This window comes from Callionymus lyra, chromosome 1 (genome assembly GCF_982586985.1).
Source record: "Callionymus lyra chromosome 1, fCalLyr1.hap1.1, whole genome shotgun sequence".
NCBI lineage: Eukaryota > Metazoa > Chordata > Actinopteri > Syngnathiformes > Callionymidae > Callionymus > Callionymus lyra.
In genome coordinates this window covers 21906957-21933921 of record NC_141818.1, presented here as the reverse complement: position 1 = coordinate 21933921, position 26965 = coordinate 21906957, and the positions used below count along the sequence as shown (strand labels likewise).

General features: G+C 40.5%; 1 protein-coding gene across 1 annotated transcript; it reads right to left on the bottom strand.

Moving 5' to 3' along the window:
• Positions 1-1149: 1149 nt before the first annotated feature.
• Positions 1150-26623, bottom strand: npffr1l2 (neuropeptide FF receptor 1 like 2). Its single transcript, XM_087805682.1, has 4 exons — positions 26434-26623; positions 15541-15640; positions 13483-14282; positions 1150-1340 (listed from the first exon to the last, which is right to left on the bottom strand). The coding sequence occupies exons 1-4, from the start codon at positions 26582-26584 to the stop codon at positions 1150-1152; spliced, it is 1242 nt and encodes a 413-aa protein (XP_087661808.1). The 5' UTR covers positions 26585-26623.
• Positions 26624-26965: the final 342 nt, after the last annotated feature.

Genomic DNA, 26965 nt, shown 5'->3' with positions numbered 1-26965 from the left:
GTCTTACGAAGAAATTGTGGCAGTATTGAAGAATCATTATTCACCTAAACCACTGATTATAGCAGAGAGGTTCAGATTTAATGAAAGAAATCAAGAAGAAAGTGAATCTGTTATACAGTTTGTTGCAGTGCTGAAACGTTTATCAGAGCATTGTGAGTTTGGAATTTCACTCAATGATACCATCCAGGACCGCCTGGTGTGTGGCCTACGCTGCGAGGCCATTCAAAAGAGGTTGTTGATTGAAGCTAACGTGAGATTGGAGAAAGCTATTGAGATCAGTACGTCAATGGAAAATGACTGCAAGAGAAGCTCATCAGCTAAGTTCATCCATCCAAGTACACAAGCTTACACAAGACTCTGCACAAAACACAGCACCTGGTCAACTATGTTACCGCTGTGAATCAGGACATCAGGCATCAGAGTGTTGGTGTAAAGACTTTAGAAATTTTGGTCAAAAATAAAGGCCACATTGAACGTGACTGCAGGAATAAGATATTTAAACATCCTGTGGGGGTTTTGTGTTCTGGTGAACCGACCCCTCCCCACTCTCGTACGTGGTGGTGGAAAATGACAGTCACATAGATCAGTTTAAGAAAAATGCTTGTTTAGCGAATTATGCAAAAGTCAGAGACAAACTTACAAGAATACGGGCGCTAGCAAGCAGAGAGATCTATGGCAGACGTCTTCGAATGCCAGAACGCAAAGATCTCAGAAAATGGTGGATCTTTTATAGTATGAATATTCAGGTTAACGCCTCTAGTCAATTGTGCATGAAAAATTTGTCAGTAACTCTAAACACTTGTCTTCTAAGATGGCCGCCGCACGTGGTCGTCGTGGAAATTCACCAAAGGTTGTTGTCTTCTAGAGAGAATCTGTTCCCAGCGACTTGCTGGCCTGTTGTGTCTTTCAGTGTGAGTTCTCAAACAGGTACCCACAGACTTGCTGGGAATCTGGGATTGTTTAATCTTTCTCAGTGTGTTAATGTAGGAAGGTTAAAAATTATCGAAGATAGATTTGTCTCAAGCATATCTTCAGATGCACGTAGAGCCTGATTCACAGGAATTATTAACTATTGTGACTAAAAAGGGTTGTATCGATATCAGAGACTTCCTTTTGGAATCACATCTGCTCCAGCATTATTCCAAAGTACTATGGACCAGATTTTGAGTGGTCTCCCAGGTGTGCAGTGTTACCTGGATGCAGTAGCGGTTTTAGGTACGTGCGATCTGGCGCCCCCTGCAGCAGCTGCTCGCTGACAAGGTGCAGCTGTGAGTGAGAGAGGAAAGGGGGAGGCTCGCCCGGGGAGTAATTCAGTGTAGAACCGCCACTGCCTGGATGATCTGCTCATCACAGGAAAAGACGATCTGACACATTTGCAAAATCTGGAGGCAACACTGAAACGACTAGAAGACTATGGGCTGAAGGTGAGGAAAGATAAATGCAAGTTTTTTCAATCTTCTGTCAAGTACCTGGGTCATGTAATTGACAGCACAGGACTCCAAAAGTCACTATTAAAAATGAAGGCTATGGTGGATGCTCCAGCGCCAATTAATGTGAGTCAGTTAATATCTTTCCTTGGTTTGTTGACTTATTATGCTAAATTTGTCCCAAACCTTGCAAGTAAGTTGAAGCCACTCCACAAACTTTTAAACAAAACGACCAAGTGGGAGTGGACAGTAAAATGTGAAAAAGCTTTTAAAGAGATAAAGAAAGACTTTGCAAACTCAAACATACTCGTGTATTTTGATCCGAACTTGCCTCTTCAACTAGCGTGTGATGCATCACCTTATGGGGTAGGGGCAGTGGTGTCTCACATTATGCCATCGGGTGAAGAAAGACCCATTGCTTTTGCGTCGTTGAAGAGAGAACGTCCTGACTGAACTTCATTCTGGACATTTTGGTGTAGTTAGAATGAGTAAATTGCACGTAGCTACTTCTGGTGGCTATTGAGGAGAAATCAAAGTCTTGTTCTGACTGTCAGCAGTTGAGGAACCAGCCTCAGATGGCTCCATTACATCCGTGGATCTGGCCCGAAGAACCGTGGCAACGAATTCAGAATAGAATAGAATAGAATAGAAAATGTTTATTCATCCCCAGAGGTGAAACACACTTTTACAACAGCAGCACAATTGAAAATAAAGTGCAAGGAAAAAAAGAAATAATAAAATAAAATAAAACGATCTTAAAAATATACAAATTATTTACAATATTAGAAAATTAACAATATTAACAAAATAAAATAAAAATAAAAAAAAATAAAAAAATAAAAATAAAAATAAAAATAAAAATAAAAATAAAAATAAAAATAAAATAAAAACACCCGAGAAGAAAAACAAACTACGGATTAACATCAGGATATTTAAAGTAGAGAGTTAAATATCCTGACACCAGTTGGGATGAAGGACCTTCTATAACGCTCCGTCCTACACTGGGGGTGCCTGAGCCTGCCACTGAAGGAGCTGGCCAGCTCCTCCACGGTCAGGTGCAGTGGGTGAAGAGTGTTGTCCCTGATGGAGGATAGTCTGGAAAGTGTCCTCCTCTCTCCCACCTCCTCCACTGAGTCCAGCGAGCGGCCCAGGACAGAGCCGGCCCTCGTGACCAGCCTGTTCAGTCTCTTCCTGTCCCGGTCAATGCTGCCTGCTCCCCAGCAGACCACAGCGTAGTGGATAGCAGAGGCTACCACGGAGTCATAGAAGGTCCTTAATAGTGGTCTGCACACTCCGAAGGACCTCAGTCTCCCCAGGAGGTGGAGGCGACATCAGCCCTTCTTGTACACAGCGTTGATATGTGTAGACCAGTTCAGTTTATTGTTGAGGTGAACACCCAGGTATTTGAAGCTGTCCACCAGCTCAATGTCCGAGCCCTGGATGCTCACCGGTTGATGTGGTGGGGACTTTTTCCTGAAGTCAATCACCATCTCCCTTGTTTTACCGGTGTTTAAGCAAAGGTAGTTGCTCTCACACCAGTCAACAAAGTCCTTGATGACTGACCTGTACTCCAGCTCGCCCCCCCCCAGACACGCAGCCCACACTGGCCGAGTCGTCAGAAAACTTCTGGAGGTGACAGCTGCTGGAGTCATAGGTAAAGTCCGCCGTGTAGAGGGAAAAAAGGAAAGGTGACAGCACTGTCCCTTGAGGCACCCCGGTGCTGCAGATGGTCACCTCAGACCTGCAGTCCTGCAGCCTCACATACTGCGGCCTGTTGGTGTGGTAGTCCATCGTCCATGCTGCCAGCTGTGTCCCAACTCCTGTGTCCTCCATCTTCTTCCTTAGCAGCGCCGGCTGGATGGTGTTGAAAGCACTTGAGAAGTCAAAAAACATGACTCTCACAGTGCTACCGGCGGCTTCCAGATGAGTCAGTGCCCGGTGCTGCAGGTAGATGACGGCGTCATCCACCCCCATCTTTGGCCTGTAGGCGAACTGCAGCGGATCCAACGCAGAGCTCACCGTCGTGTGTATATGGCGGAGTACCAGCCTCTCCATGGTCTTCATCAGATGGGAGGTCAGGGTGACTGGTCTGAAGTGGCTTGGCTCCTTCGCATGCACCGCCTTGGGAACCGGGACCACACAGGAGGTCTTCCACTGGACCGGGACCTTCTCCAGTTTGAGGCTCAGGTTGAAGATGTGTGTGACCAGCTCACAAAGTTGATCAGCACAGTCCCTGAGCAGTCTGGGGCTGAGTCCATCTGGTCCAGCAGCTTTCCTGATCTTCAGTCGCCTTAATTCTCTACTCACCTGTTCAGATGTAACAGAGAGAGGTGGCTGTGGGGGGTTGGGCAACTGAGGCAGTAGGGCATGTTGGGGGGCAGGGAGGTGGCTTGGAGGTGAGAACAGTTGGGGGGAGGGGGCTGACTTTGCTGGACCAGTGGAGAACTGTATGTTCTTGGTGGTAGTTGATGCTCATAGCAAATGGCCAGAAGTTGCAGTAATGAAGAGCACTTCCTCAGAGAGAACCGTCGAAGCTTTGAGGACAATCTTCAGCCGTTTTGGCCTGCCATAACAACTGGTGAGTGATAATGGGCCTCAGCTGGTGTCGAAAGAGTTCAAAACGTTTATGGCACAAAACGGTATCCAGCACATTAAGTGTGATCCTTATCACCCGGCTACAAACGGACTTGATGAGAGATTTGTACAAACCTTGAAGCATGCACTCAAGGCGTCCAACAGTAAAAAGTCTCTGAATCAACGTCTTAATGCTTTTCTACTGTCTTATAGAAACACTCCCCACGCAAACAAGAAAGATTTCTCCAGCCGCTGCTATGTTCAGGAGACAACTACGCGCTCGACTTGACTTACTGAGACCTCAAAAGACCAAATAAATTGTCCATCTTCAACAAAGATCTCAGATGGAAAGAAGAACCAGAGCAAAGTTCCGAACATTTACATCTGGTGAGAAAGTGCTTGCCCGGGACTATACTGGAGGTGTTAAGTGGAAACCAGCCACCGTTCTTGCAAAGACTGGCCCCGTTTCGTACTCTGTTGAAACCAGCGACCATTTCATCTGGAAAAGACACATATATCTTCTTCACTTAACTGGGTTCAGTGACGACACTTCTCCATTTTCATCACCTGTTATTGAGCCGGAGATCCGCTATGAGCCTTATCCATCAGAGGTTGTCAAAAAGAAGTCTGCTGAAATGTCCGTTTTCCAAGTACACCTCCCTCAACTCAGGTGTCCGCTCCTGATGTGACTTCCATCCCCGGACTACAGCCATCTTCACCAAAAGACACTCCAAATGGGTCATCGACACGTCGCGATCACCCAAGAAGGAACAGACGCCCTCCTGATCGACTGACATTTTAAGGTAGTGACTAACCCATTATTCTGGGGAAGAATAATCCCCTTGGGTTCAGTCCAGATTGAGGTAGTCCACCCTCTTTCTGTAGTGGTAGGTTTGTATATATATATACACTTATATCGGTTTGATAAATATTTGGTAGATGGGGATCACAGTTCACAGAAGTCAGGAAGGACTTGATATATTATTGTTTTGTTTTCATAAGGGAGCTTTAAAAGTTAAAGGGGAGGAATATGTTGTGTATTGCAGTTTTTGTCCCTTATGAGCTACCGTATTTAAAGCCCTGTATTGGATGTGGTGACGGCATGGAATGAATGAAGCTGCACTAAACAGCTGTTCAACAAAGTTCCGGTCTCCTGTCATTCTTGCGGCTGCTTGCAACTACGATAATATTTTGGAACCTAAAGAAACTACAATAAGGTTATAAGCTTGGCAGTGAAAGAAGAGACAAACAGTCCGCTGTTACATTCTCTCTACCTGGTTTGTACTGAATGTTGTATTTAAAAGATAAGTCTTGAAGACCATCTGACTATCCATGCTCGTCCTTGAACTTTTGAAGCAAGGAGTGTGGTGAGAGGGCTGTTGTCAGTGCGTTTTGTGAAATGTTTGTCTGAAATATGTTGTCCATCTTTCTGTTGCCCACACACATCCCAAGGCCTGGTTGTCTGAAGTTGCATATTGAATGATTCAGCTTGAGACCTGCATCTTGTATACGCCAAAGTACAGCTTTTAGTCTTTTATCATGTTCCTCAGCTGTTGCACCTGACACAATAATGTCTTCGAGGTAACATTGGACACCCCGCAAACCATTGAGGATCGTTGACATCATCCTTTGAAAACTGCGTGCTAATGCCAGTCCAAATGGCACCCGCTTGAAGCGAAACAAGCCATCATGGGTAACATGGGTAAGTTGCCAAGCTGCGGCTGTCCTCATGTAGTTTGAACAGTGCTTGAACTGCCATTCAAATGTAAGCCTTTTTCATCTGACACAGTCACTGTCTCTTTCTGCTCTCCTCTCTCTGTCATCTGGCAAGATTTCAGCGCTTTTAACAGAGACGTTTTTTAAAATGGAGGGTTTGATTGATTAATACAACTTTATTCTAATTTTATTGTAATAAAGTGTTTTCATTTTACATAATTACCACGTCTCCAACTGTTTTGTTTTAGTCTTTGGTTATTGCTCTAAATATGTATAACATGAATATGATTAGAAAAATCCAGAAAACCTGATTTCAAAGTACTGTACTGTACATTCCTACAAATGACCAGCTGTGGAAGAAAACATTTAGTAAAACTTCATTAACAGCTCGAGGAGTTACCTTTCTCGAGTAGCCATCAACTCCACTAAAGACCACAATTATATATTACCCTGTTCCAGAAGGGTAATATATAATTATGTCTTCTTGCGATTATACATGCCATGCTGAATCTGCAGGATATTTTACTTTACCTTATCAGTTTGTGGTTTGTGTCAATGTGGACCAAGGAGAGAGGGCCTTGGACAGAGTACCTTCGACGCACAACACACCCAAATCCTTGATTCATGAGAAGATTCCAGCAGCATCAACACGGTGCATGGAGGCCATCATTCTACGCCACTGAACTCATACACCCATTGACACCAAATGTTCTTGTACCAATCTGTAACCAGCATTTGGCATCTGACCCTTAATCATTAAAATGGTCCTGTCTAATTATTCATCAGTCATGGTGCTAAATTTTCCTATTACTGATAAGCCAAGTGGGGTGCACCGTGGCGCAGTGATAAAAGCGGTCACAGCAAGAAGGTTGCTGTTTCGATTCCAAGCCAAGCCAACTTTTCTATGTGGAGTTTGTATGTTCTCCCTGTGTTGCGTTGGTTTACTCCAGGCACTCCGGTTTCCTCCCACAGTCCAAAAACAAACAAGAGGTTGATTGATAACTTTGAGAAATTGTCCATAGATATGAGACTGTGTGTGAATGGTTGTCTGTAAGTAAGTAAGTAATTTGTATTTGTATAGTAAGTAAGTAAGTAAGTAAGTAATATTTATTAATATAGCGCTTTTCGAGACCAGGGTCACAAAGAGCTTAAACAATCAAAACAATACTCAAAAAAGTACATACTTTAAAGATCAAGATAATACTGAGAACAACACAGGAGTTCGAGAAATTCAAGGAAAAGCCTGAACAAATAGAAACGTCTTAAGATGTTTCTTAAAGGAGTCAGTAGACTCCATCAAGCGCAAAGAGAGAGGAAGATTGTTCCAAAGCTTAGGAGCAACAGCCTGAAAAGATTTCTCTCCTCTGGTCCTGAGCCGTGTGCGTGGAACCATAAGTAGATTCTGATCCACAGACCTCAGAGCCCGAGCTGGGGTGTAAGGCTGGATCAGATCAGTGATGTAAGGAGGAGCCTGACCATGAATAGCTCTGAAAGTAAGAACCAGAATTTTAAAGTTGATCCTGAAAGAAACTGGAAGCCAGTGAAGAGTTTTAAGGACCGGAGAGATGTGAGTTCTTCTACTTCAGAATTCTCGCTGCAGAGTTCTGAATCAACTGCAGACGAGACACATCCTTCTTGTTAAGACATGAAAACAAACTGTTGCAATAGTCCAGACGAGAAGAAACAAACGCATGGATTACAAGCTCCAGATCATGTTCCGACAACATTTTCCTAAGTTTAGAGATTTTTCTCAGTTGAAGGAAACAGTTTCTGGTCAGTTTTCTGCAATGTCGAACAAGAGACATGTCTTTATCAAATACAACACCCAGGTTTCTCAGGCTCAGTTTGACAGACTGACCTAAGTCACCCAAGTACTGACTCAACCCTGGAATCTTATCATCAGGAGCAATCACCAGTGTTTCAGTTTTGTCCACATTTAGCTGTAGAGTGTTTTCACTCAGCCATTGTTTGATTTCTAGCAAACAATTGACTAAGCTGTTCAGCCTCTGGGGCTCAGTTGGATCAAAAGAGCAGTAGAGCTGGATGTCATCAGCAAAAATGTGATAAGAAACATCTGGAAATCTCTGAATGATTTTACCGAGGGGAATCAAGTACAGCAAAAACAATAAAGGACCCAGAACAGAACCTTGAGGGACTCCACACAACAGATCTGCCGATTCAGACCTCATTTGATTGGCAGATACACTAAAACTGCGCCCAGAAAGGTAAGATGAGAACCATTCTAACACAGACCCAGACAGTCCCACTTCATCCCTCAGTCTTCTCAGCAGGATCTGGTGATCAACTGTGTCAAAGGCTGAGGACGGATCCAAGAGAACCAGAACAGTGAATTTACCAGAGTCAGCCGACATCATGATGTCACTGGATCTGATGTATAGCGCTTTTCCAGACCAGGGTCACAAAGCACTTAAACAATCAAAACAATACTCAATAAAATAAAGGTCAAGATAATACTGAAAAAAATCAAGGAAAAGCCTGCACAAAAAAAAAGTCTCAAAATGTTTCTTGAAGGAGTCAGTAGACTCCATCAAGTGCAAAGAGAAAGGAAGATCGTTCCAAAGCTAAGGAGCAACAGCCTGGAAGGATTTCTCTCCTCTTGTCCTGAACCGTGTGCGTGGAATCAGTAGATTCTGATCCACAGACGAGCTGGGGTGTAAGGCTGGCACAGATCAGTGATATAAGGAGGAGCTTGACCATGAATAGCTCTGCAACAGACTGGCATCCTGTCCAGGGTTTCCCCTGCCTCTCGGCCTATGATACTGGGATAGGCTCCAGTCTCCCTGCAACCCTGTTAAGGGGCGGATAAAGCAGTAGACAATGAATAAATGAATGAATTATAAGCCAAGTTTAGTCATTCTTCTTTATAAAGTGCATCTTGAAATGCTGAGGCACTTTGCAACAGGGAGGTGGATGTCCAACAAATGTTCTCTTTCAATTATAAATTTTGGGGTGACCTGTGCCTGTTCTATGACACAGAGATAAGGTTTTGATTCATCTCTGATTGTACAGTATGGTAGAGGTTTAGAAGACCTTCAATGACTTCCGTTACACCACCTATTTCCAGAGAGAAGTGTTGGAACATAATAAGTTCATGGTGTGTCAGGAATTCCAAATAATCTAGATTTAGCAGCTGGTGTTCTAATGCAGATTGCAAGTTGGTGAGAAGTCTCACCAGCATCTGTCATTGCAACACATCCTGTTGGACAGAAAAAGTGAATGAGATAATGAAACGTTTAAACTTCCTGAAATACAGGTTAGTATTCAACATTTAACTCAATAGAACTTCATAACAGCATAATAACTAATGAGATGAAAGACACTGTGTAAAATGCAATCATTAGGCCTTTTTTGTTAAAACTTCTACTTAATAAATGTTTTGTTATAATGGTGAAAATAATTTTTATTACCCTCCAAGTTCGGTGCTGGGTTCGCTATGTTAGCTGCTGTGATTGGCTGCTCCGTCAACAATTCTGAGATCTTTTGTACGTATAGCAAGTGCATTTTAGTAAGTAAGTAATAGTTATTTGTAGTAGCGAAAAGTCTAATTTCAAATAAGATAATGTTAGCATCATACGTTATTGGCTAAATATAGTACTTAAACGGCGGAGATTATGAGGGGTTATTAAGTCTTGACACAGCATAGGACAACATAAAAGTCATAAAACACCTTACCTGAGACTCTGGCTGTTGTTTCGACATTTTTAATTTTTCCAACTGGCCAAAATGAACTGTGTAATGTTCAGAAACACTTGAATGCAAGAATTTCCCGGCACCTTTCGTTGCGTTTGGTAACCAAACAGCCAATCAGAAACAAGCTTTCTCTGGTCTCTGTAATTGGTTGGCTTATTGGCACAAATGAAACGCTGCGCAGAAGTTGAGCGATCGCAAAAAGAAAATCCGAGTGCGCGCAGGGAGATGAAGTTGAGCACTCGTAAAGCAGAAAAAATACACGCAAAGTGAGATTTATTGAACGTGAAATAGATTTTTGTTTCCTCAAACCACTTTATTTTTTGCTCCAGTAAAAATAAAATGCAAATGCGCACAAAAAATATCCTCAGGTGCTCAAAATGTCTTACTGCCTGCCCAACAAAGAGACACAAATAAAACGCCATATAATGTCTTACTGCACGCTGAACAAAGAGACACAAATAAAACGCCATATAATGTCTTACTGCACGCTGAACAAAGAGACACAAATAAAACGCCATATAATGTTTTACTGCATGCTCAACAAAGAGACACAAATAAAACGCCATATAATGTCTTACTGCACGCTCAAAAAATAGACACAAATAAAACGCCATATAATGTCTTACTGCATGCTCAACAAAGAGAGACTAATAGAATGCCATCCTCACGTCACACGCCTATATTTACCAATTTAATACTCTTGTTTGTTTTTAATGGTAATAAACTTTGGCTAATCACAGAAGGCACCGTGCAATATTAACCAATCAGAAGCGACATAAGGCAGGTCTTGGTGTCTCTAACTATTCATAACACAACAGCGTGATCGAGTCATCATAATTTAAGTAAGTTTTATTTGTAAAGAATTTTTCACAAAGCGCTGAACAACATTTGAATACAACAGCGCTGACATCGTACTGTGATCAAGCTATACAACGTTCAGTGTCATCGCTAAACTTCACGTTAAATTCCCCCAAAGTCATTTAGAATTAGGAAATAAGCTTCCGGGTTTCAAATTAAGAGCAGCGCGTCAAATAATTTTCGCCTGCCTTACAATCCTTCATTACAATGGTGATACAGTGGCGGGCCGTCAGGGCCAGCAAGGCCTTTTCTGCTGGCCTAAACATAATCAGAAAATAAATTTCATTTTATTTTATTTCTTTCCTCTTGCTCGCACAAGTTGCACACTGCTTCCAGGATTGTATGTTCATGTGAGAGCTTTCATCCAATCATATTTGAGCAGCCGGTCATGTGTTACCCAAGGCCTTCAGTCGTTTCAGAGCTTGTGTGTCGTGGCCACACAGACTATTGGGAGTGAAATTTTGATATAATGCACTGATGTTCACTTGATGATAAATATGTTATTGACCAGTGAGATCCCTGTGGTGTATAAAGATCCTTAAAGTAGTTATTGAGAGGTCGATTCATTCAAACATGCCCCACTAAAGGCCTATGTGTGAAATGCATGGCCAGCCACTGTAAGTAAGTAAGTAAGTAATTTGTATTTATATAGCACTTTTCCAGACCAGGGTCACAAAGACTGTATTTTATCTGGAGAAGTGGTGTCCTCCTTGAAACTCAGACAGTTGGACTATCTTCCTTGAGATGTTTCCACCCACAGAGCCCTCCAGGGTGGCCTTGTTGGTGATCCTTGGATTCATTTTCTAAACTAAAAGCGCATGAATAATGATCTCATTAGACTAGAGAACGGGTTCTTATTAATTCCTCCATCCTTTTATCTTTGCAAAATCCCAACCTACTGCTGTATGCCTTTTTTAAAGCAAGAACCTGCTCAAATGTGCTAGAGCTATCATACAGGCGTTTCTGGATGGCTGCAGAGATCGTTGTCCATTCAGAAGTTTCTCCTCTCTTTAAAGAAGAATTCTGCAGCTCAGTTTGCCTTTTTCCCCTGATAACTCAGTTTAGACACTTGTGTAATTTTTCCTGGTGGTTCCGATTGATTCCATCTTATGGATGATGTTCTTTGTGACCCTGATTCCAATTTAGATGTAGAAACATCTCAAGAAGATTTTTTGTGTCGTCACTCAATTTTTGAACTTGAATATAGAACTGAATAGCAACCATTTATAGGATGACATTGGCCACTCTACTTCGACCTGCTATTGGACTGCATTGGAAAATAAATAGTAATTAACATAGCCTTTAAAAGCCTTTCATTCAATACTAGTGATGATTAAGCTTCATGGAGTCTTTTTGAATTTGTTTTAGAGGTGCTGCACACAGTTCAAACATTATGTGAATTTTCAATAGAATGAACTTATTGGCCTTATTAAATGAAATGCAATTTCCATTACAGAGTTAAAGGCCTTTTGTAGGGAAGATTGGTGAAAAAATACTAAACAGCCAGAATCCAGGAACTTATTCAGAGTCATAAGAAAGGTTGTTTACCGGCAGTGATACAACAAAAGGGTTTGGAGTCAATTAATGGATTGAGTGTTCAAACCTTTGCAATGGCCTGATTATTTTTTCATTAGTAGGAAGTGTGAGAAGCAGACATGGCATGCTGAATGAAAAATAAAAAAAGAGGTAAAAATCAATCAATAAAATGCATTCTTAGCATCAAGGCAAAGGTTTATGGCGTATTATTCACACAGTTATGCAGCCCACTCGCATAGATACATTTGAATTGTTTGTATGTTACCCATTGAATTGTGGACATGATAAAATAATTGACATGTTTTGTGCAGATTTTGTACAACACATTACCTAAATATCATCAACAACAAAAACTATAACACAATATTAATTAACAAAGGCACTGTCCCATGAAGACACAACGTGATACAATACACACAATAAAGTAATGACGACAAGCAAGACATACACAATCTGTTAGTACCAAATCTTGCTGCATAACATGCTTACTGAGGTTACGTTGACAAAATACATGTAGCTGGTAACTGCATTACGACAACATCAACCTGTACCACAGTGGCAGCTTTTAACTTGCATTGCATGTACATCAGACAATTTAATATCATCATACACATGATAAACTGCCTCGATCACCATTCATTTGAAGGTCATTTAACAATTTTCTTATTGAGAAATATCACATTTTTCATTATAATCACATTAGCAAATTGTATTTTGTAAGGAGGAGATGGATGTATGAGCTGAAGCTAAAACAGATTACATGTGTGTTAATGAGAGGTATACAGGAGGATCGATGCTGGTGAGGGACTAGATGCAATAGAAAATGTGTGTGAATGGGGTGTACATGAATTAAGGAAGGCAAAGAGAAGACCTTCAGGTCAGAAAAGACATCATTAGTGATCTGTGATTTCAGTTCAATTCATTTTATATAAAAGGACAATGTGCAGTTACATTAAAAAGATGGCTGCACCAGATTTAGCACAATGCTACTTTCCATCTGTAGTCCTCAACAAAGATGCAGACAGTTTACATAATACATCACATACAAATAAAGCAAAAACACAATCATATAAAAAAAACTCACAATCTGATAATGTCATCTTATGGCCAAATACCCGTCTGGTAACATAGAGGAGAGCGCAAAGACTCTTTTTTTGCTGTACAAATTTTCTTTTCTTTCAATTTCCATTATGCTCTTTGTACACTACCTATTACCAAAATGCATTAAATCCATGAAAGTTCCTCCAACCTACCAAGCTCTAACCTTTCCTTTGCGTAGGTAAGCATGCTCTAAATGGAACCTTATCATCACCCTTTCATGAAACAACTTAAAACAAGTATTCTAGGTGTGAAAAGTAATTGTCTCAGATCTGTCTCACCAACAATGTCAATTTTTAAGGTGGTCATATGCCAGAGAGTTCTTCTATGAATATATTTTAATCAATACCACAGTATGACCTTCACTTACTCCAGGCCTGAAAATGGGGACTAACCCTTCCTGTCTTCTCCATACTACTGGTTTTCTGAGAAAGTGTCTCCATTTTTATCCCCTGATCAGCTGCGTCACAGGGACCTGAATTAAGAACCGCACAACCCACTCTGGCTGCTAAGTTAAGGTCAGGGGTGTTTGAGTCATTATTTAAATGTTGGACCCTTTTACGCATTCGCAACAAAAGAATGTTGCGATGGTCAGAAGCCGCGCCTGCACTGGCCTCATCCTCTCCGCCTGGTATTGTTGTCCCTTTCCTGCCCAACTGGCTTATCCTCTGCCACAAAGGACCACACACCATGCAGTCCAATGTTCGGGATTTACACACCACCTGGAATCCCCTCTTGAAATTCTCATTGAAGTAACCATAGATAATAGGGTTGACGCTGGAGTTGGAGAAAGCTAGCCAATGGGAGAATGGGAAGATGTAGCTGGTCAAAAGGTCCATATGGTCTTGGCCCAAGCCTGCATAGTCAGCCATCATCATCAGTGTCCACAGGGGTAACCACGAAATCATGAACAGTAACGTTACCAGGATCAACATCTTTATCACTCTTATCTTTCTTTGGGATATTTGAGGTTGACCACCCCTTCTTCTAACCTGAGCTTGGTCTGAGTTGCTCGGCAGGTGATGCACTCTGTTTCCAACCACCGATCTATATAGTTTGACCCCGATGCTTCCGTACATCACCATGATCACGGTCAGTGGCACCAGGTAGATGTTTGCAAACAGAATGGCGGTATAAACTCTTCTCATCTCTGGGTTGGAGAAGTCTTCAAAGCAGGTGTAGAGAGGAAACGTCCGGTTGTGGTCCTTAAGGACCAAGACGTGAAACGGGACAATCTCCACTGTCAGTGCCAGTGCTGCTGGACACATGATTGCAAGCGCCAGAACCCAAATTAACAGAATGAAGACCTTGGCAACAGATAAGGTGGGCTTTGGCTTAAGTGGAAACACGATGCAACGGAACCTGATGAAGGAAGCAGAATGTGGGTCAATATAATGAATAGTCAAGTGTATAACATTGCTTATAGTGGTTTCGAGAAATTGAAATCAGGCGTGTGTTCTCAAATTGTCTTGACACAGTAATGAGTAATTATACACCCAAGATGCATTTATTGGACACTAGCCAAATCTTAGCAGGGAAGAAAGAAGAGATAACAGATATCTATATCAAAAATAAGTTATTCTCTCTTTCGCTTGTTCCAGACCCATGGCTGGAGTCTATCATGCCCACTTTCCCTCTTTAGATATACACTTTCTTCAACATTTTTAATCTTTCCCCCTCAGTAATTCATCTACTTTTCTTTCTTTTTACTGCATTCCCTTTTAATTCTTAACTGTTTTATTTTAAATTAAAAATGATATCTTCTGACCCTGATGTTTAGTGCAGTAAGTAAGCTATTAGGGGAAGACCAGGAAAGTCCAAAGGGTAACAAATGATTTAAAAATGCCCCCTCAATTTCGACATAGCTGTGTTGAGCCGTCAACAGCCCAATCAAGGTTTTTTGTCATGTTTGTTGAATATGGATTGATTTTTTTTTTTGAGACAGTGTAAATAGCTGTTTATTTTTAAACTTAAAAGTATTTAATGCATTTTTCCTTTTAAAATTTAAACTGACATGGGACATGGTATGATCTATTAGTGTTGTTGTATATAGCCAAGGCACATTCTATTTGGGGGAAAATGACATGCTTATAAAATAACACAATTAAAAAATATATTCTTTTTGTTAATATACATCTTTAATTTGTGGTAAAAATTTCGAATGTTTTGTTCACTCGTAAGAATCCTTTAAAAAAGTTATTTGGGTTTGCAGCGTGTGACGACATGTAAAAAAAGAAATGGTATGGTAGGTTGAAATGGTACCAACAGATTTTATTCATTGAATTTAACTGGAAGGAAGTTAATATTGCAGCTAATAAGCCCAGTCAGTCCATTAAGTTGGATTGATTGGTATAGGCAGATCAAAAATACATTTAGTTATTAGGATTGCATTTCAACATTTCACAGAAAATGAGCCTATGAGCAAGACAATATTTCTTGCGGATTTGGTTTGAGTTTAGGGTAAGTCTTGTTTGTGAAAAATTGTGATTTTCAACGGCTGGTTTATTATAATACATATATTCCTAGTCAATTACTGTCGGCCATTAGCCACATAGAGAAATGACAATCATTACATATATATATATATATTTATATATATATATATATACAGTATATCTACCTTTCGACAGCAATCGCAATCAAGGTGAAGACGGATGCAGACACAGAAACGCCTTGAATAAAGCCACTTAACTTGCACACCATGCGGGAGAATGGCCAGCCTACACAAAAATCATACAGAAACACAGTAGATATAATTAAAGCTTTAACATGAATGAATGATAAATACTATATGATTCACCAACTTAAAGACTTAAAGCTCATGGTGGTTATGAGTTATACCTGTCACAACTTGTGATAAGGGTGAGCTTTAAGTGTGTTGCATAGGACCTCATAAACTATGGTGATTATGGGCACAGAATTTATTTCTAGAAAGTGTCCACCATTTTGGCAAAAAATATATTTTCCAATTCTATCACTCCTCTATGGCAAATGCACGAAGTTCCGGTTTCCCATTCATTCTTTGCTCAAGAATTTAAGGTCACAAGGATTTAAGATGATGCACATACTGTAGGCTCAAAGGACATACGGTCACTGTGTTTGGATAATGAAGAACAACATTAGTTCTTCAGGAGACACTGAAAGTATAAATAGTAAAGATGGGTCAGAGTCCTTTCCATAGGTTTTCTAAGTGTCTCCTACTGAAAGAAAACCAGATGCTTTACTTGCAACCCAGGATTAGCCTGATAGTTTCAGACTTTATTTTATTTTTTTCAACATTGAGTAGATCTTGTTGTTTTCTTTTGTGTCAAATGAGTACCTTATATGCAAGATACTTATAAACTTAAACTGTCCATAATGTGCTTTATCATCAAATACATAGAGTGAGTCCAAAGGCTACAAAAGTGCATTTTTGTCACTGTTTATTCTAATTTATTTTTGTGCACCTTGCCCAGTTATCCACTTTTCCGTTATCTGTTTTAAACTTCTACAATTTTCAGCTAACGAACAACCACAGATTTATTAATCTTGTGACTCTACCTGTCCATATCCAAAACGTTATGAAAAAAACATGTGGATTGAGAATGCATAGAAATGTGTTTAAGTCTCTTCCAAACTGTCATGAACCATCACGTTTATTCTATGTTACTACCTGGACGAAGATGAAATCTTATATAAGTTAACTGTCAACATGAGTCACAGTCTTTGTTACATAAAGAAACACAATGTTACTCACACACAATCTACACTGTAAGTGGTATGTCACTTAAGTCCCTGCATGAAGATGAAATCCTCTATGGAAAATTCTAGGACTTGATGAGTGCTAAAAGCCTACACAATGAACTGCAAACAGTAAAGATTGATTGTATTGTGTTTGTCCAGTGATCATTCAGGTTCACATTCAGCCATTTACTATTTCTATTGTAGCTGGATAATAAACAGTGTGTACTCTCTCCAGCTCTGTTCTTTCCATTTTTAAAACACTTATTCCACTCTGAGATGTATTTTTCATCTACAATTGTCACGAGTCGAACAAGGCAGGAGACCCAGATGCGGAAGTGTGAAATAATCCTCGGAGGAATAGTTCAAAATAAAAGTCTTTTAATAATCCATACGGTCGGAAAGGACCGGAACAAAAAACAGAACAGGCGCTCGGGACGGAGGCAGGACACGGCTGGAGATCGGGGTCTCAGAACAGCAACTAAAAACAAAGGGGAAAAAGACTCACGTGAGCAACTTAAATCGCTGACAACGTCAGGGGTCTTCAAAAGACTGTTCATTCAGAATACGAGCGCGGAGCGAGATCAGAGATGCCAACCTGGTCAGGAAACTGAATACTCTGGCGAGTTCTTCCGGGTAGGGGTGCTCCTTATCAATCAAGAACCCGCCATACAATCATCCCCAGCCGCGCACCTGCCAGCGTCTGTCAAAAACAAAACACAGGCACGTACCAAAACGGAAACACACCTTCAAAATAAAACACGAATGACAGAAACATGACAACAATAAATCAATCTACTTGAATAGATCATTGTTTGCGTCATGTCCTGTCATTTATGTTCCCTTTCGTCTCACTTCCTGGTCTTGTTGTGAAGTCCTGACCCTGTGCTGTGTCTCAAAACGCATACTTGCGTACTCAAAGTTAGCATTTTTTTTAGTTCATAAGTGCGTCTCAATTTTTAATATGTGAAATTTAGTGCACCATGCACACTAAATTAGCGTACTTAAACGCCTACAAAACTGAGTATGGTTCAATGTAAGTAAGTAAGTAAGTAAGTAAGTAATATTTGTAGAGCTCTTTTTTAGACCATGTTCACAAAGCGCAAATACCCAATAGAATATATATACTGAAAAGGTCAAGATAACACCAAGAACAACACAGGAGTCTCAGAAAATCAGGGAAAAGCCTGCACAAATAAAAATGTCTTGAGATAATTCTTGAAGGAGTCAGTAGAGTCAGTAGACTCCTTCAAGCGCAGAGGGAGAGGAAGATCATTCGAGCCTCAGAGCCCGAGCTGGAGTGTAAGGCTGGATCAGATCATTGATGTGAGGAGGAGCCTGACCATGATAGTGGTAAGAAACATCAGGAATTCTCTGAATGATTTTACCCAGGGGAATCAAGTACAGCAAAAACAATAAAGGACCCGGAACAGAACTTTGAGGGACCCCACACTACAGATCCGCCGATTCAGAACTCATTTGATTGGCAGATACACTTAAACTGCGCCCAGAGAGGTATTACGAGAACCACTGTAACACAGACCCAGACAGTCCCACTTCATCATATTGGTAACCCAGGGGCCAAATACATCAAACACTTTGATAAAGAGCCTACAAGGAGGGTTTCATCTTGCTCACCAGTGCTGAAATATCACCCAGAGATACAGCAGCGAAGGAAGACCACAAGGAGGAAATAGGCTCAGTAACAGCAGGGGTTCCACACAAGGGGGAAGAGATTTTCTCTGATCAATTTAATTTTGTCAATGAAAAATCTCAACAATGCATTACTGTCAGCTTCACTTGATTTGAGGAGCAGGAGACACAAGAGAATTGATCGTCCCAAACAACACTTTGGGGTTTTTATTATTTGCTGCTACCAGTTTCCTGATGTAATCAGATCTGGCAGTTTCCACCATCTCATTGTATGAAGACATCAGATCCCTGAGGTGAAGTCTGTGCACCCTCAAGTTTAGTGGACTTCCAGAGACGCTCAGTCTTTCAACAAAGTCAACAGACTCAGGAGATCTGCATTTGCCCAAGGGCACCGTTTTTTCTGAATGTTGAAGTTCGATTTAACAGGTGCCACTTGATCCAGTATTTCAACACAAGTGAAACAGTGAATCGATGGACTCTATTTACCCTAAACGACCGCCATCTTAGTAACGTTGACGCTATGAGTAAGTGAATGAACAACGTATTTTATCATGCTGACATGAATGACGCCTTTCATAATTTACATGTTTGTAGACATTGATGTTACAGTAAGGAGTGTAATTGAATAGTTGTGTCCACTTGTATTTCAATCAGGATGTTCATAGATGCTCGGGAGCTGGGGGGGAAGGTGACCCCAGCCTTTGTTAAAAAGAAGTGGGAAAAAGCACGCGTACAAGGTTGATTTTCATTACTGCCATCACAAATTTCTTATGTGTAAAGCATAACAACTCTGTGACTGAATAATAAAAACAAAGGAGAAACACTGTAATACTGTAAGAAATGTGCAAAGAGCAACACATGCATTTTGGGGCGCCATAATTAATTGCATTATAATTGCAATATTACTACTGCTATTTTCAAACTATAGAAGTCATAAAATTTGTTGGAACATTTAAAACTCCTTTATTAAGTAATAATTGTCAAGCTGAGATGTCCTGCTGGCATACACATTACTCAGATGCCAGAAACATTATAAGTTATATGGCTTTATAAGACAATAAGGATAGAGATGTAAAATATATCACCCTAATTCTTTCCTTCACAAAAGCTGAAGTGCAACTGGAGTCAGCACAGAGGGGGGTGAGGTCACTGCCGCATCCTTGAAGTAGTACACTTTGATGGATGAGGCGATTGGGGTCAAGCCTTCAATAACACCGCATCGACTCATCCCCTCATCCTCCTAGAAAGCGGTTGTGGTTGAACCCCCCCTCCGTGCAGACCCCACCACAAAGCGCATCAACAGCATCTACCCAGAAAAGGCGGCAGGTGGATGCGCTTAATAACCTTCAAGAAATGGATGTCTAGTTTTTGGAGCTCCAGAGCTGAAACAGAGATAGCCAGGATGAGAAGAAAGGAGGATTCAGAGAAAGAGGAGTGGAGGTACAGGGAGAGCGTGGAGAGAGAGGAGAGGAGGTACAGGGAGAGCATGGAGAGAGAGGAGCAGATGATGAGGGAAATGAGGGCGAGGGATGAGAGGAGAGACAAGGGGACTGCTGCCAGGGAGGAGCCTCTCCTTGATATTCTGTCATCGTTTGTAAAAAAAATATTTATTTTATTTTGTGTAATTTTTTGTTGAAAAAATTAATTGTTCATTCAAGCTAGTGTAAGGACATATTTGTGACACATTATAATAAGGAGTCGTGACTGCTACGTACATGATTTTATTATATGTAGTCGTGCTCAGGTGCACAAGACAACATTGCCATCCTATGCCTGTCTTCTGCTCCACAGCACCTGGGGCTGCTGGTTCTGGGTGGTTGTGGTCGCCTGCTTCTCCCTCCACATCAGCATCATCTGGCCTCCAATGCCTTCATAAAGATGGACCTCTACCTTGTCTTTAGGATGCCAAAGGCTCTCTCCACAACACATCTGGCTTTGGACAGGTGGGCGTTGTAGCAGGGCCTGAAGACGGTTGTGGAGAGGCTGGCGGTATGGCGTCAAGAGGGCGATGGGCTGGCGCAGGCAGGGGATAGCCACCATCACCAACAATGCAGTACCCTAGTGGAGGGTAAATCCGTTGGTAATAGAGACTTAGAGAAGTATGGATTTGAGACAGCTCTGGTCTTGTTTTACTTCCTCGTGTTCCTGATCTGATCGCCCTGATTTGTGTCACCTGTGTCTTCGTCTCACCTGATCCCTGTTCCCGTTAATTGTTGTGTGTTTAAAAAAACATCCTTCATCTGTCAGTCTCTGTTGCGACGTCGAACTTCTACTCCAGTATATTATATGTTCAGTTCAGTTGGCCAATGTTTTGTTTTGTTGTCAGTGCCTTTTGCCTGCTCTTATTGTAATAAAAGCAGTTGTTCATCATTCCTTTCTCCATCCTCTACATCAGTGTTTCCTGTCTGTTTTCACTCGGTCAAACTGAGTGTTTGAAAATCAACATGACTTGCTGAATGTTCCTGACAGTTTGCACTCAGTCACTGCTCATATATAAATATTTAGTACAATAGTATGGGTCCATATAAGGTTTTTAATATACAACATTTTGAAGAAACTTGCTTTTTTTTTAAATTCAAAGTTATTGCCACTGCGTATCATAGCCATGAATTCATGATAACCTTGTGACTTAACGGTAGTGATAGCAAGATGAAGCCCCATGACACAGAGAGGCACCGCAGCCAACTGCTTGATACATGGTTGGAAGCTTCATGGTGCTTCATTTGCTCCACTGCTTCATCATGTGGATAAAAAATGTATAACATGCCAAATGCTTTCACTAAATCGAATTGATGGGAAGAGTTGTGATGTAAAATGTGCTTATATGTAACGTCGTTTATGTCTGCATATGCATATGCAACATGTGAATGTGAGTAATACATTCAATTAAAATAATGTATTCGCTTTTATTTTCGAAATGCGCTCCAAAGCCGAGTACCATTTTGTGAATCAGTCATGATTGAACGGCCGCTTCCTGAGGCTTCAAACAACATTGCATACGTCACTAACACGCAAATCAAGTACAATCAAGAATTAAGAGCAGCTTTATTCGCCAGTACAGATACATGGAATGTATCCATGCAAGGATTTTTTTGTGGCTGTGGATATTTCGGAATTGTTTTTATATAAAAATTATTATTATTAGAATTAAAATGAAAATGGATACATATACAGTGTATATGCAGTATATATATACAAAAGATAGTTAGATACTAAAGAAGTAAATGGCATGGTAGGAAATAATCGTGAGATGGCGGAGGGGATGAAAGTGTTCTTGTGGTGGTTAGTTCTTGTCCTCTGGGCTCTGTAGCGCCTGCCTGACTGGAGGGGGCAGAAGAGGGATGATCCGGGATAAAAATGGTCTCTGATGTTCCATGCAGTCTTTCTAGTCCTGAGGCCTATTGCACAAAAGTAGGATAAGGGATTAAGTTGGGCTATCTTGGTTATCCTGGTTCAATTTATCTATGATCCCGTTGCATAAAGCAGGATTGAAGAAAGTGGGATATGTTATGACATCAGTTACCATGGAGATTTATTCTGTGGAGCTAGCCTGCTCAAGACCAGGCTAAGTTCCAGGATCTATATGACCTCATCCTTCATCTCAGTCAGAAGTCACCACAAATGAATCAATATTTATTCCACTGCACACTACACACTCTAAAATATTCAACTAGACCCTCTGTTATTATTAAAATATGTGTGATCATTAGTTTACATCATTTTAAGCAAAAAAACCGATTTGTGATGTTAAAATTGGCTATATACATTTTCTTTGCATTTCAAAACTGAAGTCCCACAGTGGCATAAGAAATTAAAGGATGCAGGAGCCTTCATGTAGGCCTGTATAAAATGAGTACTAACAACTCAATCAAATCAATGAAAAATAACACAAATTAATTTACCATTGCAGGCCATATTTAACTTAAGTTCTCAATTTAACGAAAATTATTAAAAACATACTGGTGTCAGACCAGCCGACCACTGTCATCAAACGGGAAGACGGCAGCATTGTCCCAGTCTATCAGTGATAGCACTGTAGGAGGCGCTCTTCTTCCTCATGCAGGCCACAATTATATCACATGTCAGGGCTAGCACTCAATGGTTCAGGCACTAAAAGCCTTCAGTATGCCAAATCTCTAGGTAGTGCAAGAGACAAAAATTTCATGACACCTCTGGGATTTGAACCAAGAGCCAGGATCAGACCACTAGACCATCAAGCAATGAATCAAAAATGCATATTTTCCCCCTATTTCTTAAAAGTGAGTTTAGAAGCATGAGACATGGATATGGTTTGAACCGGTATTACACTAACCATGTTTCCTGTTTTTTTTTATTTTCTCTTTGAATTCTTCATAGGATTTTAAAGGGATGTCTTGTTGCCCTTTTTGCCATAGTGCATCAGTGAATCTGTGATCGATCGCAAGCGCTACTTGAAGAAGCCGTGTGTTGCATTTAGCCAGGATTGGTTTCATCTGGCTTGATGAATACATGTCTGCTCATCCTGGCTTGGTCTTTTGTGCAATAGGCCTCTGGACTCATACAGTTCCTGGATGGAGGGCAGGGGGGCACCAATGATCCCAGTGCAGTCTTCACAGTCCGCTAAAGTCTCCTCCTGTCCTGCCTGCTGTGTGGCTGTTGCGAACCACACAGTGATGGAGGAGGAAAGCACACACTGGATGACTGCACTATAAAAGTTAAGCAACAGATGCTTGAACAGCCCGTGTTTCCTCAGCTGATGTAGGAAGTACATCCTCCACTGGGCCTTCTTCAGGATGCAGGTTATGTTACCCTCCCATTTCAGGTCCCGGGAGATTGTTGTTCCCAGTAAGTTGAAGGAGTCCGCGTCTGCCACAGGGCTGCTGTTGATGGTGAGGGGGCACAGGGTTGAGGGGTGCCTCCTGAAGACTCTCGTCATATCCAGTCTTGAGCGTGTTGAGCTCCAGGTTGTTCCTGCTGCACCACTTGTCGCTGTCAGGCCGTTGACAGTTGTGTCGTCTGCAAACTTCCGGAGTTTGACATCAGGGCTGATTGTCAGTGTGGTGGAGGAGACCTCTCCCAGTCTTACCTGCTCCTGCCTGTCAGGAAGCTGGTGATCCACTGACAGATGGTATCGGTCACGTTCAGCTGGGAGAGTTTGTGAGATACACGCTTCCATACAAGCTTCAACAAAAACCCCTCTGGATTACTCTCAACACGCTTTGAAGTGTCGACACGATCGCAACATCACTACTTATTGGGGTAAAAAAAATCAGACGGCTATTCATTGATACATTGCTGGCCTTAAATGGGGAAGTTGTGGATGAATGAATGACAGCCGTGAGTGATAGATTGAACCCAAGTGCAGATATGCTAATCATTTGACATTTAAAAAAAAAAAACATTTTATTGAGAGTTAAAGTTGTTAAAAATGAGTCTGCCAGCACTAGTCATCTTCACCTACGTAATATTCTCCTCTGTCGACATTTATATTCTTCTTGGAACTTTCTTTTCTTCTTTTACTCAGACTCGGCCATCCAGCCATCATTTTTCCTCTTCCTTCTTGGAGGGTTAGGTACATCCTGAAAAGGAACTGCTTATTTCTCTCATCTTCTCTGTTGACATTTTATTTTCTACTAATATTTTGTTATTATATTGTTACTTGTTGTACTCTATATGTATATTATTACTCTTGGCCCATTTGCTGTTGTGTCGCTGTCTCACTGGCTTTGATAATTAAAGCAGCAGTTTTTCAACATGCATACAATATTTTGATAATTGTGTGATGAAACATCAACTTACATTTATTTTACTGACACCTCTATCATGTCCTGAGGTGGTTTCTGTCACTTTCAGTAGCACTAAAAAACTATGATGAGTACCATTTTACGATGCTTTGCGCAAGTCCTCATGGGAAATGTGGTCTCCCTTCAGGCCCAAATACTACCGTTTGAGTTCTCTGTTAAATAAAACAATTATTAAAACAATCATACACAATTTGGAAAAACAGCAAACATGTTACGTATTACTGCTTTAAATAAACTCCAACAAAAGTAAGTAAGTTTGTCTATTAAATCATCAATCTTGATGAAAATTCACAAAAAATGATCTAATTCATCATTTGTGTTTTCTCAGGTTTCTGTCATTAAATTAAAGTCGACTGGTTTTAGTTTTAAATTAAAAAAACATCTTTGTGTTATCTCAGGGTCAAACAAAGGGATACAACAAACACATAATTCAATCAAATCAAGGATTACAATGCTTTAAGAACTACAAAGCTAGAAGCAGAAGGCAAGTTCCTTCACTGGGAATCAAACTCTGACCTTGAGTAAGCGCACAACATCCTTAACACTGTGTCAACTGTGATGTTCACCTCGCTTTAGATTCTCTAACGCCTCTATTAACGTAAACATTGTTGAAGGACATTTCAAAAGCAATTTCGAATGCTTCGGCAACTCATCAAAGGGTCGCAAAAGACGACTTGTTCAGTTGTCGGCTGTGGGAGAAGGATCATTATATGATATATAATAAAAACATGATTGCGGTCAGTCCAGGCATCATTTTGTTTGGTGCTCCTGGCAAAATTGACAATGGCAGCTAATAATGCAATTTCAAGGTAATTTATTGCTCTGTTGAGTCTTTTTTTAGGTGATCAGGTCAGGACTGTGACACAAAGTGAAATAAATCCATTCCAATTATCTGTGAATGATTAAAATTACCTCCCTCTGCTCGCTTTCATTCTCAGCAGCTTCAATAGCTAATAACTGCTTGATCTGGTAACATGAGAAAATGACACATTGAAAAATACAGGACAGTTACAAAACACAATGAAGAAGACATTGCTAAAGATTTGTTAAACTCAAGGGAGACCAACAAAAATATATATCATGTATTTTACTATCGTCCTTTTTGTTATTTCAGGAATGCTGCTGACAATTTTTCCAGGCTTCAGTTAATGCCACGTAACCACATTTTTGTTCCTGAGCCTTTTTATGGTTTAAAGAGATGACATACATTTAAAAAGCTTTTCGTTGTTTTACTTTAATTAGTATAATAATGGGTTTATGAAGCTTAATGAAGTTTTATCCTGTTCTTTAAAGTAAACTAGCTGTCAAACGTTGCTTTATAATCTATTCATTTGAACATCTATTTCATCGAAACTAAACATCATTTTTAAACTGCGCTCGCCACCTACTGAGCTCTAAAAAAGTGAGGACACTGCTACATGAAGCTTTGTCAACACATCACTACACATTAGCGGTTGGTCTTTACATCTTCAAATGGAAGCAGTCTTTTCCGGAACAGTTTTCGTATATAAAATTGTGTCAAGAAAAAGAGGAGAGCCTATCACCTCTTGTTCGTAGAGATTTCAGACAGTGAAGAATTTTGCAAAAAAAATAATAAATAAATAATATAATATAATATAATATAATGTGGGTTAGGATAGTTGGGTTTTCATGTTGCCCTTTAAGGCTATTTATTAGGGAACCACCAAATTAAAATACAAGCACCTTTAAATGGTTGTTATTGAAGGCTGATCGTTCTGCTGCTGTCGATAAGATCGATTACCTATCCCTGTAGAAATCAGTAAAGAGGCAGCAGCAGGAATACCATATTAATGCAAAATGTCAAATTAAATGCACACACAGTATGTACTTATCTCATTAGCTATTCTTGCTTCAGGTTAAATAAATAAACAGGGCAGTTTATTAAAGATAATAATTAATTGAACTCTAAATTATGCATGTGTTAAATTATTTGCGGTTATTACTTTGGTGCACTTGTGCAGCTGGGAGGCAGAGAGTTTCTAAGCTCTGTCAAATGAGCAATCCAGTCATTCTCTGGATATATAGTCGAGTCCTCAGAAACCTACATCCCCAGTCTTTTCTTACAGCACTCAAACTGAATCATTTAATGTCAAAATTACAGTTTGAGATTAAATCACAGAGGAGACAGTGAAGAGGAAATTTTCCTTCTGTGTTGCTCTCTGATGTTAATTCAATAAATTAACTACACATTATAATTAGTTAGTCTCTTAATTGAGCAGGCTTTATCCCAGCTACATGGGATGAGAGTCAGGATAGTCTTTTATGAGTATATATGGAAGTATGGAGTATTTATGTACATTTTCTTAATTCATAGCAGACTTATTTTTCAACCTTACCTGTGATGAGGTTATCTACGAGCGTTGTAGGGATGCAGAAGATTCCCACTAACAAGTCACTGACAGCCAGGTTTAGGATGAAGACATTGGTGACGGTGCGCATTTGGCGGTTTTCCAGCAGTATGAGGCACACAAGCATGTTTCCCACCATGCACAGCAGGAAAATGAATAAATAGGCTAGGATGTAGCTGGCGGCCACACTCACAGTGTGCTGATAATATGGGGAGAAGGTTATGTTGGTGCTATTAACTTCTCCATCAGAGCTGCTGTTAATAAACACATCCTCCAGCGACGTCTCCTCAACCAGTGGATTGACAAATTCCATCCTTTTGGGAGATAAATAACAGAGATACAGTGTTGATTAGCTTCATGTATTATGATAAAAGTACAAGAGGGAAAAAGTGTTGCATGAATTAGATGCATGGAGAAAGATGGATAAGACAAGTCAAAATAAGTTGTTTTATTTTAAAAAATGTTACTGCAATGTATGGACTATTACGCGCACCTGACCAATGGCCGCAGGTTTGTTACA